The sequence below is a fragment of the Xyrauchen texanus genome, chromosome 35 (genome assembly GCF_025860055.1).
Source record: "Xyrauchen texanus isolate HMW12.3.18 chromosome 35, RBS_HiC_50CHRs, whole genome shotgun sequence".
Classification (NCBI taxonomy): Eukaryota; Metazoa; Chordata; class Actinopteri; order Cypriniformes; family Catostomidae; genus Xyrauchen; species Xyrauchen texanus.
The window spans coordinates 26,498,506-26,519,964 of record NC_068310.1 but is presented as its reverse complement, the minus strand read 5'-3'; the positions used below and the strand labels follow the sequence as shown (position 1 = coordinate 26,519,964).

Here is a 21,459-nt window from a genome sequence, read left to right as displayed (position 1 = left end):
TTGATCCAGAGTGCTTGGCCCATTGGACAGCTGTGTATTTTGTTAATGGCCACTTTGCTCCAAGCGGCTTATTAAAAAATTTATATATAAATGCTAAAATTGCATAAATTATTTAAACACAAAGTAAGCATTTTTTGTTTTGGTCTGGGGGGCATTGAAGAGGAGATTGAGTTTAGTAAAGCATCCCCTGATATCAAGTCATATTCTTGTTCTGATGCATATATACTGCAAGTATAAGGACTGGCGTAGAGATGCGCAAACAGTATGCGCAAACACGCACTCGCATGCAGAGGCGTAGAAAAAAGTATATATTTTTTGATGACTTACTTTCAGCAACTATGGAATGTAACTCATATCCTGGTTGATTGTACTTTCGAGTTTTATGATTTTTTTCATTGATTTGTTTCCCCGGCGCAGCTGCCGACCTCTATTGAGGGACGAACGTAATCAGCACTGACGCAAATTAGATGGTTATTCGTTTCGAAAATTGACAGAAAAACAATAAAAAAGATGAAATGCTCCCAAATCAATAGATATAATGAAATTCAAATAATCCGAGAGATGAGGTCTCCATGGCAACTGATAATGTGGAAAAGAAAACAATTTAATAAAGGACAGACACGCTTTGAAAACAGATTGGGGGTAGCTATATAGCTGTGAGAGGGGAGCAGATGAGAGGAGGGCAGGAAGGGAGGTGGGGTGGAACAGGAGCGAGAAAGAGAGAGAGAGAGAGAGAGAGAGAGAGAGAGAGAGAGAGAGATGGAAAAAAGGAGGACGGATGTTTGTGGCAGCTGAACCGGCAGGTCCGTCGCTTGTTTCCCCCGTGTGAAGGATCTGTGTCTATCCCAAGGACGCCGCAATAATTAGAAAAGCTTTCATGCCAGAAAGTGCAGATTCAGGTTTTAATACACAAAATTATTTCAGGGGCAGTGAATCGTAAAGCCATTTGTTGGTGACCTTCCTGAGGGGCCCCCATGGTATGGGGCAAGATGGAGGCAGCGTGGCAGGGCATGCTGAGTTATGGCATATTTGTGTTTTTATAGCTGCTGAGGGAATGGAGATGGGAGGAGGGCAGGGGGGCTGTTAGAATGAGGGGGGCGTGGGACTTGGATGGGGCAGAGTGTTTGTGTTTCTGTAGGCCAAGGGTTGATGATGCTGGAAAGAGAGAGAGAAGAACTAAAGACTTGCAGATCTGGCTGTATTTACAGATCAGTTGTCAGAAAAGCCATTTAGAAAGAATGCGTGCGTCCCAGCACAATTACAGCCAACGTGCCTATTAGAAAGTAAAAGATGACAAGTGTCATGATCTGAGGTCTTCGGTTAAGTGTAAACTGTATTTAAAAGTGATTTTTAATGAACACATGAAGGCGATACTTAACTGTTACTTTTTAAAATAATAGACATTTTAAAGGTGGATTGTGTCGTGTCTGTGCCAATAGCATCTCCAAAAGGACCTGCAAATCCATACTGACAGTTTTCTAACAGGTTTTAGGAACACTCCACATGTCTTCTATTGGTCGGAATATTCTTGCCCTAACCTCATGCCATTGGTTGAGCCAGTGTCAAACTGATTTTATGAAAATTACGAGACTGTGGCAACATTTTTGCTAAATTATATCTTGTTGATCCCTTCACTTATCTAGTCAGTTCCAAAGTTAAATGTCCACTGTGTGGCGCTAAAAGCAACTTTATTTTGTAGGTTAATGTTCTGTCAAGATTTATATTAACAACGCCTTCCACCTGACCCTAAACCCTAAAATTGGCATAAAAGGCAAATGTGAAAAACTGCTGAAGCAAAAGCATCATTTTGTTGTGCTTCTTCGACACTTTCAACACTTGATGCCGTTTCGGCAGTTAAGCTACCACACAATTTAATCACACCAAAACAAGCTTGTAAATGTAGTTGGTTATGTAATGTGACTATTAAAATGTATTGCTTTACAAGCTGTGCTCTGCAGTATGTGTTTTGATGTCACAAGATAGCACTGTGTGATTAACGGAGCGAAAAATAAGTGTTTTTGAACTGGTAACCTGCCCTTTCACTCGTCATTTGTGAAAGTGAATAAAAGTAATTGTAGCGCCTCTAGTGTTCATTTCACCAGTAATATGCCACAAACCACGTAAAAATGATTTCACAAAACGTAGGTATATTAACGTGATTCTTTGAGACCAGGTTTATCAATGTTGCTTTTTTCAGGCTGGCCGTAATATTCAAACAAACAGAGTAATGTTTTGATAGCTTTTGGGGGGATTTAATCTACAAATGGCTTACTGTACTGTATAGTTATTTCTTCACTGTAAACTTGTATATCAGAAAGGATATTAACATACACAAATTGCTAAGTTTTAAGATTCATTTAAGATTAAGTGTTTTATTGTCAAAATTGGCTGCACAGTACTGTATCAAAACTGTCTTCACCTTTACATTACAGATCATTTTAGCTCTGTGAAAAAAAGTGCCAGAAACTCATTAAACCTGTCTCAGTCAGTGGTTTGTTTGAGATATTGCTTTTATTTCACTGTTTGTTTAATTCCTCTCAAACACTGTCAGTTTGCTTTCATGCTAACACTATTAACAGTTGGTCCAGGATAACATGTCCGGCTACACTAGCCCCTCTTATCCTGTTCAGAGATATAAGCAAATTAAGCCTCCTCCAGCTAATACTGTAATATCCTTATGAGCGTCACGCTAAATAGAGAACCAAAGTTTGCTTCCATTAACACACAGGAATGGTATTAACCCAGAGGAAAATTGTGTTGCTTAGACATTACTCTTTTATACCTTAAAGGAGTTCTTAGAATAAACTTCTGCCTATACACTTTCTGAAAAGTTTCTCCTCAAAATTTTGCATCTTTGTAAATTTGAGCACCGTTTGAGAGATTTTTTAGATATCTCAGCAGGAGTATTAGGCAAAAGTCTCTATTTGCTCTCCAATTCTTTCCTATGGATTGTCCTTTTGTAAATGTAATATCAGTGGACATGTTTCCATATTCAGCAGGTCAACGCTTTTTTGGCTTTGATCAATCAATCAATGTATGCATGAATAAATTGAGAGGCAACGCATGCTACTCTTCTTCGCATGGAGGAGGGTACGAGCATCCCTAACACACATGCATGACCACACACACACGCACAAAGCTACACCGCTCATCCTCTCATTTGTGACCAGGAGCAGATCCCTGCTCTCATTCCACATTATATCCCCTGTTCCGTTGACACACCTCGTATTTGAAGAAAGATTGTTTTTTAGCTCACCCTTGCTATAATGTACAGTTTGAGGCTATCCGGCTCGTGATATTAATTTGAGGCTTCGTCTCAAATTCTTCTGTCTGAGGGACTCATCTCAGATAGTGAGTGAGAGAGAGATATGGGGGCGGTCATCAGAATTGACAGAGGGTCCGGGTGGGCAACGGCTCCAGCTTTAATACTCCAATGTGAAAAGGGCCCCACAAGTAGGAGCGAAACTTGAAATTCCCCACTGAAGAATAGCCCAAAGCTGACAAATCTGGCAGAGTTGTGTCAAATACTCTCTCATTTCTTTCTTTTAATTTATTTATGTTTTTCTCTAATAAATCTGACAAAAGTGGAATAGAGGTGGAGAGTTAACGCTTAATTCCCAAAAGTAGTTGCAAAAATAATGATTGTTCCAAAATGTCATGAGTCAGACAGACAGATAGCCACGCCCCATACTTACACCACTGGTTGAGCCTCTGTTGCCGTGTCGGGCTGTTAGGGATGCTCAAACAACCAGAGCAATGTCGAAAGCACCACAGTGTTTAAAGTTTTCAGGGATATCAACCTATGAATGTCTCACTTATAGGTGTCTCTGTCTACATATTACGGTGTTTAACACCAAATAAATGTACACGCTTCCGATTTAAATGTGACACTGTGGCGCCTGGTTTCAATAGAGTGGCACGTTGTTACTGTCAGCTGCAGGCAATCTCTCTCTCTCTCTCTCTCTCTCTCTCTCTCTCTCTCCCTCTCCCCACTACTCACTTAACGGCATGAGCTCACAGTGACTTCCAGGAGAGCGGCTGACCAGTCTAGCTTTCCTCTGCTCACTCAGCCTTGTATCACAGGATATCGACTTCAAACAAGTGGCCCTTTTTCTTTCTCTTGCCCTCTATCGTTCTCTCTCTCCTGGGCCTGTTTATCCACAGTGACTGTGGGGAGGAGAGGGTGTTGAAGGACCCCTACTGGTAAAGTGGGTAAACACGCACAGCCCTGACATCTGTGCTGTGAGAGAGAGGGAGAGTGAGGGAGTCAGAGAGGGAGAAGGGTAGAGTGAGAGAGGGCGAGTGCAGCCCAGCTGTAAAGGCGCACAGGGAGAGCAGAGAAAAATGCCTTGCTTTGTGGAGAGAATCCCTCCAAAGCAGCAGGGAGAGGTGAGACAGGGAGAGGAGGGCTGTCTCCTGCCAGGTAAGACCTGCGCCACACACACATGGACACACACAAACACACACAGTCAGAGATGCTGGTGGCTTGAGCATGTTGTGGAGTGGGGTGGGTGTGAGGGTGTAGAATGACAAAGACACTCATTACTTTCACTGTGTGTTTTGGTAAAGTAAAACCTCACTGATGTTATGACTGAGTGCAAATATGAGGTTAAGGAGTAAGTTTTTATTTTTGATGTGTTTGTTGAAACCCTATGTTTATTTTAAATTATTTAAGTCACTTAATTTATTTAGACTGTTTGAACAGTATTATATCCTTTAAAATGCAATTTTATTAATTATTTTACTGCTTTTAGAATTGTACTTTATTAAATTGTTTCACTTGTTTATCAACTTATTTACTTTATTCATTTAGATTGTGCAGTATAACATCCTTAAAAACAATAAATATGATTTTTATTTTAGTCATACTGACTTTTGCAAATATTTTTTTTTTTAAGTTCAAAATTTAAGTTAAGTTTAAAATCATAGATTGTTTGTGTAGTAATAATTTTTTTTAATTATGCATTTTTTTATTTAGTATTACAGCTTTCTATCTTAGAATTTCTATCTATTTTTTACATTATTTGTTTTCTTAATTTATTTATATTGTTTGCATAGTATTAACCCATTAAAAACAAGAATTATGCCATTTTCTTTAGTTTTATAGTTTTAAGAATGTAAACAAAAACAAAACAAAATCATAAAATGATATATTAAATTTAATGCATTTATTTAGTCTGTTTGCATAGTAGTAAATCCTTAAAAACAACAACAAATTTTTTTTTTTAGTTGTCCAGCCATTGTGCTTGTTCCACAGGTGTGACATATTTAAAGTTCTTAATTTATTATTTCCTAAAATCATTCTAATGTTCTTAAATTATTCTAATTCAAATGTTCTCCTGTAATTTTTGTTTATATTAAATGTGGATTAGTCAGCGTGTACTTTTTCTATCAAATTATTGTTCTTAATTACATGCAAGGCCTCAGCTAGCGATTGCACAGAATTTCTCAGTTACATGACAAGTGCTATTATTTGCCCAGCTAAGCGAGTGACTGCTATTATTGAGTGAGCTCTCACATGCTTGTTTAGATATAGATGTTCTGAAGAATCTCTGTCAACTGGAAGATTTTCCACAAAGCTTCTGTTCTGGAATTCAATTATATCTTCTCCTTTTTGTTAAATAAATACAGTGTCTTAAAAATCTAAACACACATTTGCATGGAGCTTAGTGCTTTGCCAAGCATGCAGTTTGCTGAATTGGGCCCAGTGCAGGCCTGAAAATGAAGGCAGACTGAAACGGTAGTTTGTTGATTTGTTTCTATAGCTGATAAAATTGAGCCCTCCATGAAAGGTGAGGTCACAATTGAATTTGGCTTGCGTTTCCGTGGTGATCTGGCAATGGTTCCGATGTCCCAGCGGATTTATTTGTTTGTTTGTGCGGTAGCGTGTGCGTGTTTCTGTGCATAAACACGAGCACAGGACATTTTACTGAGCAGATATTTCCCCTCTGTTTTCATGGTGGAAGATTTATGACTGAATTGTTGAGTACATGTTAACTGTAACTGTTGATTTATAGAGATACTTAGAGTAAGTGAGGGTGCACCAACTAAGAGGGGCAGAAAAAGATATAGGCCTTTTAAGTTAATGTAGAAATAGGGCCTTTTTAAGTAATAATTGTGATTACTGGGTGGGGTAGGGAGAGATGTGCGGGCGTTCAGCCAGAGGAGAGGTATATTTCAAGACGCTGTCTTCAAATATATCAGATAATAAGGACTGGACTAGTGTGGGTTTTGATAGTTTATGAAGATTTTAATTAGAAGTTTAATTAGAAGTTTGCACTTTCTCAAGGCATGACATGATACGAGCCTTATCACCAAAACAAGTATAGCTTTATGCAGGTATCCTGCATGTAAAAACGCATGTAATTTTAAAGGCACCAGCTACTTTATTCATTCATATCTTCTCTTTCCTGGGAATATTCAGTAGCATTCAATGAGATTTAAAGATGCGTGCTCCCCTGAATGTGATAGTCCTCCATCTCAACATGTGGATAAAACTTTTCCTTGGAGGAATACTTTTCCTTTTTTAACTACGTTTAAAGCTGAATGAAATGTTTCCCTAGTTTGCATGCGGAAGACTTTATTTCTTAGCAGGGATTTAAACCCACTCAATCCCCCTATAAATACAACCTTTTCCAGCAGCACACCGGCCGTAGCTCATCTAACTAAACTCATATTGCAAAGAGATCTTTGTTTTAGTTCAATCAAATACATCAAGTTGACAGCTGCCTCTTTCAGATCTCTTTTCACACCATCTTTAAGTAGGGACACCCTCATCAAAGATTTTGTTTTTCCTCAAGCATGGTTAGTTAGAGACTGCCAGTCTAAATGAGAATGGAATTGTGTGTTATTTGAGCTTTGCTCTAATGCTGGTGTCACTTGTTGATGTTCAGATTCTCTGTTCCTTTAAAGGACCTGAAAAAGACCCTTTTTGGCATTTACTGTATTTTCAGGGATAGACATACATACAGATCGACCTAAAGATATACAGTGGCTCAAAAAGTGCCATTTGGACCCGTTTATACACTTAAGTCACAGTTAAAAATAAATACATTTAGTTGCATTAAATAACAAAGTTTCAAACCAAGTAGCTTTTGCAATTTTGTATTTATTTATTTATATATTTTTAGAAATAACTTTTTTCAGCCATTTTTGCAATGCCTTTTAAACAACTGGTATCATGGTAATGTATGAAATAAGGTTTTTGTGCAATTCCATAAGGCCTGCACCCCTGAGTCTTCTCTTTACTGTTATACATGAAACTGGTGTTTAGCGGGTAGAATTCAATGAAGCTGTCAGCTGAGGACATGTGAGGCATCTATTTCTCAAACTAGAGTCTCTGATGTACTTATCCTCTTGTTTAGTTGTACATCGTCCTCATCTCTTTATGTCCTTGTTAGAGCAAGTTGACCTTTGTCTTTGAAGACTGTAGTGTACACCTTTGTATGAAATCTTCAGTTTTTTGGCAATTTCAAGTATTGTATAGCCTTCATTCATCAAAATGATTGACTGATGGGTTTCTAGAGAAAGTGGTTTCTTTTTTTGTAATTTTTGACCTAATATTGACCTTAAGACATGCCAGTCTATTACATACAGTGGCAACTCAAAACAAATTTTGCCACTTTGGTGAATTAAAATACCAATTTCCTTCCGAAACAGAAAAATCTGTACATTATTACAAACTTTTGGCCGACAGTGTATATATATATATATATATATATATATATATATATATATATATATGTCCAGTCCCTCTTGCAGTAAAGCACCCCCACAACATGATCCTGCCACCCCCATGCTTCACGGTTGGGATGGTGTTCTTCGGCTGGCAAGCCTCACCCTTTTTCTTCCAAACTTAATGATGGTAATTATGGCCAAACAGTTAAATAAAATTGTAATTAGACCAGAGGACATTTCACAAAAAAGTAAGATCTTTGTCCCCATGTGCACTTGCAAACTGTAGTCTGACTTTATTATGGTGGTTTTGGAGCAGTGGCTTCTTTCTTGCTAGGCAGCCTTTTTTAGGTTTTGTCGATATAAGACTCGTTTTACTGTGAATATAGATACTTGTTTACCTGCATCATCATAAAGTACATTGCTGTTGTTCTGGGATTTATTTGCACTTTTCGCACCAAATTACATACATTTCTAAGAGACAGAATGCGTCACCTTCCTGAGCAGTATGATGGCTGCGTTGTCCATGGTGTGTATACTTGCGTACTATTGTTTGAACAGATGAACTTGGCACCTTCAGGCATTTGGAAATTGTTCCCAAGGATGAACCAGACTTGTGGAGGTCCACAATTATTTTTCTGAAGTCTTGGCTGATTTCCTTTGAATTTCCCATGATGTCAAGCAAAGAGGCACAGAGTTTGAAGGTAGGCCTTAAAGTACATCCACAGGTACACTTCCAATTCAGTACACTTCAAAAGCTGACTGGCTAATTGGATAAAGGCTTGACATCATTTTATGGAATATTCCAAGCTGCTTAAAGGAACAGTTAACTTAGGGTATGTAAACTTCTGACCCACTGCAATTGTGATATAGTCAATTAAAAGTTAAACAATCTGTCTGAAAGCAATTGTTGGAAAAAATGACTTGTGTCATGCACAAAGTAGATGTCCTAAACAACTTGCCAAAATCATAGTTTCTGATATTAAATCTGTGGAGTAGTTAAAACAAAGAGTTTTAATGACTTCAATGACTTCATGTAAACTTCTGACTTAATGTATTTATGCAGTACTGTGCAAAAGTCTTAGGCTCATAAGATGTTTCACAAAAGCATTTTTCTTAAGATGGTTATTTATATCTTCAGCTTTAGTGTCTCAGTAGGAAATATAAATGTTATACTCCCAAATATTACTTTTGCAAATAGAAAAGATTAGAATAGAAGAAGAGGGAGCCCTGCAACTGATGTCATGGCCCCCACAAAGCGCCCCAATGAACATTGTGTCAGTCTGAGATTATACAAAGAGACAGAATCAGTTGAGACAGCCTAAATAGAAGAACTGTGGTGAATTCTCCAAGAAGCTTTGAATATCCTATCTGCCAACAACCATGAACAACTGTGTCCAGGTGTACCTAGGAGAATTGGTGCTGTTTTAAAGGCAAAGGTGGTCACACCAAATAATGATTTAGCTGTTTTATTTTTACTGGACTTTATATGATATTAATTGATAAATGAAAACTATTTCTGTCATTATATTTGAAGACATCCTCATTATCCAACATTTTTCACAAGTGCCTAAAACAACCTAAGAATTTTGCACAGTACTGGTGCAGGCCCTATTTCCAGCAGCCATCACTCCAACAACTTATCCTTGAATAATCATGCTAAATTGCTAATTTGGTACTAGAAAATCACTTGTCATTATATCAAACACTGCTGAAAGCTATTTGGTTAATTAAGTGAAGCTTAACATTGTCTTTGTGTTTATTTTTGAGTAGTCTGGCATGTCATAAGTAAATATTAGGTAGAAAATTGCAAAAAAAGACACAGATTTCTCTCGAAATTCATCAGTCAATTGTTATTTTGCTATACAATGCTTGAAATTGCCAAAAAAAACCTGAAGATTTCATACAAAGGTTTACACAATAGTCTTCAAAGACAAAGGACAACTGGCTCTAATAAGGACAGAAAGAGATTTAGAAGGCCTGGATACAACTAAAGAAGAGGATAAGTACATCAGAGCCTAAAATTTGAGAAATAGACACCTCACATGTCCTCAGCTGACAGCTTCATTGAATTCTACCCGCTCAACTCCAGTTTCATGTAAAACAGTAAAGAGAAGACTCAGGGGTGCAGGCCTAATAGGAAGAATTGCAAAGAAAAAGCAACTTTTGAAAGGTTAGAGTGTGCAAAGAAACACAGTCATTGGACAACAGATCATTGGAAAAGAGTGTTATGGATCTTAACCCCATTAAGGTTTTGTGGGATCAGCTAGACTGTAAGGTGTGTGTGAGAATTGCCCGACAAGACAGCCACAGCTTTGGCAAGTGCTACAGGAAGTGTGGGGTGAAATGTCACCTGTCTATCTGGACAAACTGACAGCTAGAATGTCAAGGAACTGCAAAGCTGTCATTGCTGCACGTGGAGGAATTTTGATGAGAACTCTTTTAGTAGTTTAGACAGTAGTCTAATTGTAATTGTAATTTTGAATGTTATTAATGTTCTGACTATACATTGGGATCAGTTGTATGCCACTTTGGTGAATATATATATATATATACACACACTCACACACACACACACACACACACACACACAGATAGATAGATAGATAGACAGACAGACAGACAGACAGACAGACAGACAGGCAGACTTTATTTTAAAGTGTGACTTAAGTGTCTAAATACTTTTTTAGGCCACTCTATTGCTGAAAAGTTCACGTTATACCCACAGAAATGCCTTGTGTCCATGTGATATTATAGAGGGTCTAAAAGTTTCAACATCATAGTGACAGTAGAACGCTTAGAAGCAGATGATCTAAAAGCTTGTGAAATTAATGGGATTTGTGTTGGAGAGGTTGGTGTATGGAGCTGGGTGGGATAAATGTGTGATAGCGGAGTGCGATCTGATCTCAGTTCTGGGGTGGAGGAGACAGAATCTCTCTCAGGGCCCTTGTTCGGCTGTGATCCGCCTGCTGCTACCTTCTGTTCTCCACCGTTAGTCCCAGCGGCTTCTCACAACTGACATGCACAACTCCTCATTGGGCTTGAAGCCCTCTGATGTCTCACCCTCCCCTCCGTACCATCTTCTTCTGGTGCTTTGCATTTTGTTATATTTGTGGAAAAGCCCAGCGCTGAGCAAGAGTGGTCGGTGGTAGTCCCCTCTCTCTCCTTCTCTCCTGTTCCCTCCATCCTTCCAGTTCTCTGTTTGATCTCGCTATCGTCTGCTTTATCGTCTCCTGTCTGATCAGCACCTGAGAGCCAACACTTTAAGAGGATGCCATTTGAAGAAATGGGTAACGGCAAGCCATCGACTCTGATAAACAAAATGAAAACAAAAGCCAACAGCAATGGATTGATAAAAGGCCATCAATGGAGGGGCTTGTTTTATACCTACTTGTTACAACATCCATCCACACACATTAGCTCTGTTGTAAAACCTACTTGGCAACATACTATCTACAAAGTCAGCTGTCTTCTGAGGCGGCATCGTAACCTGCATGGAACCTCATTAGTGGCCAATTCTGAAAGCTCATCATATGAAATTGCACACCTAACAAATAGGTTTCCTCACATGGAAATTGTGCTTAGTTAACATGTTGCTTAGCTAATGCCACTACACTTTAAACTATAATAGACATAAATATTGGGTAAAATAATCCTTCTCACAATTTTTTTTTTATCAACCCATCTTTAATGAAAGTGTACAACTATAGTTACAGTAGTAGTTAAGGATTATTCCACACAGTGGCAAGACAGCTGAAGGCCTCCACATGCCCAGTGTTAATATTAGTTTGGTTGAAGAGAGTCCATAAGCTGATCAGTGGGGAGAGCAGCTCGGTTTGCCTCAGGCCGTGCCAGGCCCTGCGTTTGGCTCTCACTCAGAGGATTGATGTCTGGAAGTCAGTGGGGGCTCCACTGTACCTTTATTACTCATCAGCTGGGTACCAAACTAATTTGATAAAGCACCACTTAATACACCAAACACACACACACACTGTGAAAGTGGCTGGCACGCCATCAAGTATGTCACGCTGCCCAGCAAAAGGCCGGCACGTCACTTAAAGTCAACATGAAATGCCAATCGTAACCCATTATGCTTCCGTAATGTGATGAATTACTGCTATCTATCTGTCTATCTATCTATCTATCTATCGATCTATCGATCTATCGATCTATCTATCTGTCGATCTATCTGTCGGTCTGCCTGTCTGTCTGCCTGCCTGCCTGTCTGTCTGTTTATCTATCTCTCTATCTATAAATGTATATATAAATACAGGAAGTCCCTATATGATCTGGAATCAAACTCAAATTTCCAACATGAACACCACAGTTCAACATGTTCTAAACACTAAGCCATGGTTCTGACATACAAAATGGCTATTTCTGTGACAAAATGATTGGAATATAGATTGCTATAGTGAGATGTTGGGTATTGTAATAGAGATAATACAGAGAGGAAAAGAGAGGGGTAGAAAAAGGAAGCGGTAGGTTTGGTAATTACTAACTGTGTGGAGGACAGTGTGTGAGCATGTGTGTAGGCCCTGGTGCTCTGATAATGAAGGGTTACTGTTGCAGATCTGACAGTGTTAATCTCCCCATCGTCCTAGCTTGGTATTTACCCTGCTGGGGAGAGAGCGGCAAGCCCACCTGACAACACAGTTTACCCACAGCCAGACACCTCAGCTCACACACACCTCGCATACACACTGCACCGTGACCAGTTTTTAGTGCCCATCCTTATCACAGAGACAAACCACAACATGGACTTAAAAATGAAAATTATGTAATTGCAAGGCCGTAACCATGTCTTGAACATTTTTTTTTTTTTTTTTTTTTGTCCCAATAGAATCTTTATACACAATATTTTCTTCAAGAATCCTAACCCTGCACTCTTCCATACAAAAACAGTTCATATTGACCACTGCTGTCAAGGTCCAAAGAGAAAAGAAAAAAAAAATATAAAAATAGAAGATAAGTAGTCCATACAGCACAAAGCTGTTGTAAGGCCCCAGAGAGCTTGGAATATAGTGCACTTTTCAAATGAACTACTGTTATGATGTCTTTATACTGAACATTTAATAGTGCTTTATAGTATTTGTCATTTTTGAAGCTCAATATAAGCTATTATTGTATGGAATAGAGCTGCTAAAAATATCTATTTTTATGTTCCAAGAAAACCCCCAACATATGGGTAATGAAAAACTTAAGGGTGAGTAAATGAGTGTGTAGAAGTCCATTTTTTGTTGAACTACTCCTTTAACTGGAGGCTCTTTCTGAGCACAAACCTGACAAGACATACTCAAAATAAAATTGTCTATTTTAAAAGAAGACTCTTAGGAGATGATGTACAAAATTCAGAATTAATTAAAGACATAAATAAATTATTTAGGAAAACTTAAATTTATTTTAAATTATGGCCTACAATTATTTGCATTAAGAATATATAACACTGCCCTTGCCAAAACCTAAAAGCTCAATAGAAGCCACTAGTCACAGGTATAATGTTCTAGTTCTAATCTGGGTGATAACCCTCTACTTTGCTTGCTTTTTTATAGATAATTGTCTTAAACAATGTCAAGAGAATTTTCTAAAAAGCTGCTTCAAAAGCCTATTCATTCAATATCTTTATATTTTAAACACATTCGCTCTTTGTCTTAAGCCTGATTCACTGAATGTTTTCACATTCACAATTATGAATGACATCCAAATTGCATACTGTATATGACATTTTAAATTCAAAAAGGCGAATTTTGCCAAATGGGGAATACTTGGCACCCTTGAAAATTAATGTTGGTTGGTACAACATTTCAATCATAAAACAGTGGGTAAACATTGCATGTTTAGTTAGATACTTATGCGTGGCTCTGAAGGTGCTGAAATAATCCACGAGATTCCCGCTTAGCTTTTTAAACTTGAGTCCCACATTTATCGATTTGATTGGCCCATATGAAATTGACGAGCATTTTCAAAATAACACTTTTTTAAACCATTGTGTTATTCCTGCAACAGCTTAATGACAATTTGACAGCAGTGCATATTGAACTGCAGCAGAACAGCAACAAGGATATCAATTATTTGGGGGGGGGTCTGGTCATATCTGATTATTGTATATTGTGGTTTCGGACCTCTGTCATTGTTTACTCTCCCTGATGTCTAAATATCAAAATATCTCCATTTGTGTTCCACTCAAAAAGTAAGTCATATGGGTTTGAAAATGACATCAGGGTGAATAAATGATGACAGAATTTTCGTTTTTGGGTGAACTGCAGTATCCCTTTAAGTCTTTCTCTTTCATCTTTTCTTTCCCCATTTGAAGTTTATGAAGAACTGTTTAAGCATTACAGAGGTGCAGACTGAGGAATATGAATATGCATCGCGCCATATGGCTCCACTTGTGCTGGGACTAGATGTGTCCAGAAGGTAGAACCATATTAATGTATTATTCTTCCCTCAAATGATCTCATATTGCATGTGTGTGCATGGGCCAATGATGTGGCCCCATAGTTTGCCATTGTGGATGAGTGGAAATCAGATAATGGCAGCCGTGATTGTGTTTTTTTGGAGTTCAAATGCAAAAACCATGACACAAGCGTGATTGAAAGGGATATTTTTGACACGTTAGGATGCGCACAGGAAGTAACCTTCTCTAAAGCCTTAATTTTTAGATGCATGACAGACCTGAATATTCATCAAATATGCTTTAATAATTGATAACAGCAATCTGTTACGGTAATTAATCAGATTTGCACTTCAACAGAGTATCCGTTTGCACTTTAAAATAATAATAAGTTGAATACTAATGCAGGTAAGATGCAAAATTACGACCTGTGCATGGCTGAAGCTCGAAATGCATTTGTGCTATTTTTAGTGTGTTCGAAAAACAACGGCGTGTTAATGATATTGCCCTCACTGCTCGTTTGGAGACTGTCATCAATGTCTGTGATCATTTGTGCGTGTTCATTTTGTTGTGCAGTGAGCTGTTGTGCTGTTTACTTGTGTAGCTTCCGTTTGAGGGTACAGCACATCTAAAAAATCAGGAAACCAGACTGTTTTAGAGTAGAATATGCAAGAAGCTGATGTGGTTTTATCAAAAGCATATTCTTTGTTTGAGTCAGTGTGCAAGACTTCCTTTTGTGTACTTCAACTAAAATAGCATACACACACACACACACACACACACACACACACAAACTCACCTTTAGTAGAGCTGCTTTCTACTATCTCATGATGATTTAAAAAAGAACAGGCACAGTTTTTTTTTTTTTTTTTGAAAGACTATCCGGTTTGTATGTTTGCAGATCTAAGTTTGCAGGTTTTGCAAAAACTGGTAAAAGCATCTTTGCTAATCACTTTTATATTTGTAGGTATATAATGGCATGGCATGCAAGAAAGCATCAACATGCAATACATATCATCCATTGGTATATATTATAATATCATACACCATTTATATTTGCTAAGAATAAACCTTTACATTAAAACTTTTTTAAAGTGTCAAGTGTGCCCAAACTTTTGACTGTAAGTGTACTGTAACTATATGACTGCATTTGTATAAAATGCTCATACTGTATATCCCACTGTGGCAGGGCGGAGGGCGGGGCCGGGTCGTGATACTACACACCGGTCCAGTATTAGGCTAATTATGCCTCCGTGAGGTTTAAAGGCTGACTGCAGAGGGCCGCGCGGGAGAGAGAGAGATCGTTAGCGGACATGTCCGTCATGTGTGTGTTTGTGTTGTCTTTTAAGTTGATCATTAAAACTATTATTTATATTATCAAGGCTCCTCCTTTCCATTGAATGCGTTACACTGGTGCCGAAACCCAGGAAGGAGGAGGGATGCGCCTTAGTAGAGTTCTCGCCACTACTGTCCACCCCAACGGAGCAGCCGCGGCCATCTGCCGGGGGACGAGGAGCCCAGCCGCCTGAACGAGGACGATGGCCGCCGACCGCGTGGGGAGAAGGGGCTCCTAGCCGACCGCCTGGAGCAGTCAGGGCCGCTGCCAAGGGCGCAGGAGTTGCCTACCGGCCGCTGAAACGCGGCGGGGTTGGAGACCGCCGACCGCGAGCGGGGAGGGGCTCACTGGCGACCGCCTGGAGCGAGAGGACCGCTGCCAGGGGCGGGGGAGACCCCTTCTGTTCCCCGAGAACGCGGCGGGGTGTTCCGTCCGCCATGGGCTGGAGCACTGCCTCGGATCTGCCCGGAGAGCCGCGGCTGTCATCCGATAAAGGGTGGAGGAGTGGCCGAGGAACAAGCTGCGGCGTATCGGAGAACTGGCAAGTAAGAATTTATTTATTTTTTCATCTCTCTCTCCTCTCTCTCTCTCACTGTCGCTCTGCGTTGGCCTTTATCCTCTTTTAAATTTTACAGTTGTTTGGGAGGTACTACACTGTTACAGGAAGTACCCCCCATTTTAATTATTTCTGTTTCCCTCCCCTTGTCCCCTCCCTCGTCCAGGTAGATGGGGATGACCTGCCGGCAGACAGCGCAGAAGGCGCGCCCTCCCCCAGGGAAAGGGGGGGGGGGGTGTACGTCAGGCCGGGGGCTCCCCAGCCTGAGAGAACGAGGGAGGAATATGGCAGGGCGGAGGGCGGGGCCAGGTCGTGATACTACACACCGGTCCCGTATTAGGCTAATTATGCGGGGAGGGCCGTGCGGGAGAGAGAGATCGTTAGCGGACATGTCCGTCATGTGTGTGTTTGTGTTGTCTTTTAAGTTGATCATTAAAACTATTATTTATATTGAAAAGCCGGTTCTCGCCGCCTCCTTTCCATTGATCCCTTTACACCCACATATCAAGCTTTATGTCTGTCAAAAGGGGATTAAAATATTTTAGTCTTTTCAAATGACCACTCTTCACTTGAGCCATCTTTACTCTGCAAATTTGGCCCAGAAGCTGCATCTGAAGTGGAAAATAGGTGTATTTACACAGACTACTGCTCAGACATAAGTGCATTTACGCAGCAGTTACAAATGCATAAATAATGTTATGAGATTAATGTTTTAAATATACATTCATGAATATAGAAATGTGACGAATGAAAATATGAAGTTACTTTTAAATATGAAAATACATTATGTAATATATGCTGTATCATAACAACAACGAAGTTTAAGGCTACTCTGATGCTACATTTCATTTACACAGAACCAAAGCAGCATCAGAACTGCCTTTGAGGCTAAGCGCTGAGGTGGGTCAGAACAGGCGTAATTTAGTCTGGCTTTTGCGTCTTTAGATAAAGCCCAGATTATGACTTCAGCTTGCTTTTACAAATTATTGTTGTAGAAGGGCAATTGGAGGAATCCAAAAATCTTTAGGCAGGTACCTGAACCTGAAGAAGTTAAGGGGGCACCTGCAAATTGTTCCTGTGTACATAAAATGTTGAAAAAAAAGTCAGAGTCTGTGAAGCAGAGCAAATGTTTTAATAGTGGCCGAGGATCCAAGCTGTCAGCTAGGCTTCCTTTCTGGAAATATAGTTTTTTGACTTAACGTCACCTCCTTTTCTCGTTCGAAGGAGATGTGCGCCAGTGTACGATAAAACGTAAGCAGAATCCAAGGAAATTGCTTCAAAAACATTTCATGTGTCTGAGATCCAGTATCTGAAAAAACTGTTTTAAATGAAAAAAAAAAGCGCTACTTGCAAGCACTTTTTCTAGCAAAAGCCACACTTTTACCCGAGACACACAGCCAGTCAAACAGCACTGTGCTGCGTGGCAAAGTGTCTTAAATGCCATCAAGATGTCTTAAGATTCTTTTTACAGAAGTGCCACGACTCATTTCTCTTTAAAGAAATTCACATGCTGGTGAGAGAGGGCATCTCTAAACATCGAAACAAGTTGCTTTTTTGGTTTCACTCAGGTTATCTGAGAGGGCTCCCCTTGATGGACGGCAGGTGGAGGTTTCTGCACTCTTAATTGATAACTAATCGAGCGCCGTGTGCTGTGTTTCCCCAGGAGGATGGCCCTAATGGTGGCTTAGCTTACTCAGCAGCACAGTTCCAGAACTACTAAATTAAATATATCCCCACAGATAATGACTCTGAGTGACAATCTCTGGTCTGGGTGGCTCCAGTGGCCACCAACCTCTCTTTGTTGTGCCCTCGTGCTGGAAGAGTAGCCCACCCCCTTTTTCCCTCCCCTTCTTCGTCAGTTGGCCTCCCCAATGCCCCTCGACTAATCACAGATCCTCGTGACAAAAATACATCTGAAGCAGTTAATCTGTGGAGATATCAGCTCAAGTGCCCTTCAGTGTTACTGGGAGAGTGTTACTGAGTGTTACTGCATTGCCTTGTTTCCTGTTGAATTCTTCCTTCACTGCTGGCACACGGGTGCCTGGGCCCTGGCCCTCAAATCATGCCAGCTCAGTCATTTAAACCTGTGTGTCAGGGCATGCTTCAATGAAACTTCCCACCAAATTTCATGTTCTTTCAAATAATAAAAAATATATATGTATATAGTGCTCCAGACTAAAAAAATGATTTAGGACCCTAAACTGAAATGGCTGTTTTTAGTCGCCAAATCACAGAAGTGCTCGATTTAGATTGCTGTTCAGAAAAAATATAGAAAGAAAAGGAAGACAGTTGATAACCCATTAATCAGAGGTTTAAATAGGCCCTACTATGCTTTTTGGGATTTTACCTTTCCTTTAGTGCGTATTTTAGCTGTTTGTGCATGTAAAAGGTTTGCAAAGTTACAAAGCACTAAGTCCATGCCAGAGGGAGTTAGTCTCTCCCATAGAAAACACTGCACCTAAACTGCCTCAAACGCCTGGTTTCCAGTCCAGCCATTACATCCGTGACATAGAAACGTCACTATGTAATACATTTGCATAATGACCGCCTCAGGAATTCGCTGCTCAGTAAGCCTCGGGAGCTGAAACTCGGTTATGGTAAGGGGCGTTACATTTCTGACACATGCTCTAAGTGGGTGACCAATCAAAACAGGCTGGGCTTTTTGGAAAGGGGGTCTTTAAAGAAACAGGAGCTACAATAGAGCGTTTCAAACAGAGGGTGAAAAGAGGTGCTGCAGCAATGTACAGTATGAGAGAAATAATGTGTTTTTTGAACATTAAAGCATGTAAACCTATTCTAGTAGACCTCCAAAATAAAATTATGAACTTGTAAATGAGCATAGTGGGCTCTTTAATAACAGTATATATAGTTTGTCTCATAAATGTTCACACCCCTTTCATAATTTATACAAATATAACAGGTAAAATATATTTATTTTATTTAGTACTGCTCTTCAGAATCTACGTTACAGATATTTACATTAAGTATAATATGCATATAGTAGCGTGTTGTCTTCTTGAGCATCACTATATGTTGGTACCTGGTGTTATAGTTGTGTACAATTGTTTTAAGTGTCAAAAGATTGATTTTATATATTGTAGAGACAGGTGTATATATATATATATATATATATATATATATATATATATATATATATATATATATATATTTATTTATTTATTTATTTTTTATTATTATTGTTAGTCTTTTTATTGTTACCGGATGGCCCAGAAACAGATACGTCAAGAGTGCAAATTGAAAGAATTCCCAGATGAATTTTATTGTGCTACTCCAATACCAATCAATAATTACCAAATGAAAAAAAAGTGGTACACAATATGTGACTTTTAATTGTAAAGAAGCCTGAAATACACATGGTACTCTTATTTTGAAATGTCTGCACTACCAGTTGTAAGCTCACTGACAGCTGATTCGCTGAGAAAGTGACTCTGATTCAAGCTCCTGAGTTCAAACCCTCAGTTCTTTTTGGCTGATTCATGAAAAAGTCCCGGTTCAAAAAAAGTAATTTGTTCATGACTCTCTCGTGATAGTTTTGTTGTTGTGTGTGGTACAGCGAGCTCATCACAACAGAACAGTTGAAAAGTGGCGAGAGACACACTGGTTGTGGGTGTTCTAAAAATATATTAAAAAAACTCACAAGATGATATCTGATGAAACCGCATATGAATGTACACAACCCCACTGTCGCTTTTGGCGACTAGATTTTAAATTATTGTCGCAATCAATAATTTTTGGTCACATTTGCGACCATTTTAGTTGCAGTCTGGAATCCTGGTATAAATATATGCAATATATTTGAACTCAGGATCTCCTTGCACAAAAGCTTTACATTGGACTATAATGTCTCACTCTTTCATAAAGAGCCAGATCTGCATAAGTTCCCCTAAAAAAATTCAAAAGGTGGATGGTGTTTTGTTTTCATCAAACAGATGATGATACTGTCAGGTTTAACTTTTTAAACCTGTGTAAGCAAAAAAAAAAAAAAAAAAAAAGTAGGCCTGCTACAACAATTGACGGTTCTCAATTTGGAATCAGGCCAGGTCTCTGCAGTGGCCTAAACATGGTGCCAGCTGTGAGGCAGAATTCCTCTACAATTTTAACAAGTGTGATTGTTGATCATGGCATGTGCAGAGCCATTTGCATCACCTCAACAGAAGGTTTAATATCTGAGATTTGTCTTACTTTCCCCTTGACGTTTAAACAGGTTCACCCAAAAATCTAAATTCCATCATTGTTTACTCGCTCTCATTTTGTGCTAAACCCATATGCTGTTGTGTTCCATGGAATCGAATAGAACCTTTACACAGTCCTGTAATATGAATGTTCAGGCGTACCAATTTTTTATCTCGTCACAAATGTGGGTTATACACAAACTTTGTTTGAGGGGAAGTATGACGAGGAGGAGGGCATGGCCCAGAGTATGCATGAACGGCCACACACTCCTCGTCACAGGAAGATTATCAGTGAAGAAAGACTGCAAAAGATTCCTCAAATCTGTGATTCCTTTGAGTGTTCCTCAAAGACAGCTACTGTATGCATTCAAAAGACTGCTAAAGTGCATTTTTTTGGTCATTTTTGGAGCTTGCAGTCACTGTTAACTGTTATACCACGTGTCTGTTGAATGGTTGATTCCGATTGGTTGACAGATGTTCTAAGGTGTGCAAATATTTTCAAGTAAATGCACAGCTATGAAGTAGTTCAAGGACTTGACAGTGTAACGGTTCCATATCACTTCACCAATTATTTTAAGTTGTTTCATTTTTACTTCCGTTGAATTATTGAAAAAACCAACAATCCAATGGTCAATTATTCCTTACTCATTGTATGGAAAAGAACGAAATATAAAAAATAAAATAACTGCATGCAGCTTGGGTTTAGAGTGGGGTATAAATAATGGCATACTTGTCTTTTTTTGGTGAATTATCTCTTTATCTGTTCCAGTCCTCTTGTCCTCAGGGGACATCTTAAACACTTTGTCTTATAATCTCAGAATTAAAGGGTCGCTGCCTAACTGTACCTTAAACAAAATGTTTCAATTTTCCGTTGCATCTGCATTTTCTGTCCATTGACCTTGGCGGTATGTGTGTTGTATGTGTGTATGCCTTTTTTTCTGCATGGCTTGTTTGTTTTTGTTAGCTGCAACAGGACGTAACAGAATATTGTATGTGCCAGAAGGTTCTAGTCTGCTGAAAGAGAAGAGAGAGAGAGAGAGAGAGAGAGAGCAGTCAGAGTACTGTAGGTCCTTCAAGGTCAGCCCAAAGACAGCATGCAACATGCAAGGTCACATTCCAGACTAAAAGCAATAAGTGCTTTATTGATGGGGAAAACACACACTGCAAGCAAGCAGATTTGCAACCAACTGATTCAAAATAAAACAGATTTGAGTGAGCGAGTGTGTGTTCACACCCTCTGCATTCATATTTTGAGGCATTTGTCTCTCCAAAACAAAAACTCAAATGCGGAAAAAAGCTTATGAGC

General features: G+C 39.3%; 1 protein-coding gene across 8 annotated transcripts in view; it reads left to right on the top strand.

Annotated features, from left to right (window-relative positions):
* casz1 (castor zinc finger 1) overlaps positions 1-21,459 on the top strand; it is a 270,853-nt gene that overhangs the window by 200,105 nt on the left and 49,289 nt on the right. For 2 of the 8 annotated variants that reach the window (XM_052105245.1, XM_052105238.1), the window contains exon 1: positions 4,321-4,423. The exons of 5 other annotated variants lie outside the window; for them this stretch is intronic. In XM_052105245.1, the coding sequence (XP_051961205.1) occupies positions 4,345-4,423 (79 nt within the window). In that variant the 5' untranslated portion in view covers positions 4,321-4,344. Of the gene's footprint in view, positions 1-4,274; positions 4,424-21,459 lie in introns of those variants that run through there. One more of the 8 variants, XM_052105246.1, reaches the window with a different exon arrangement.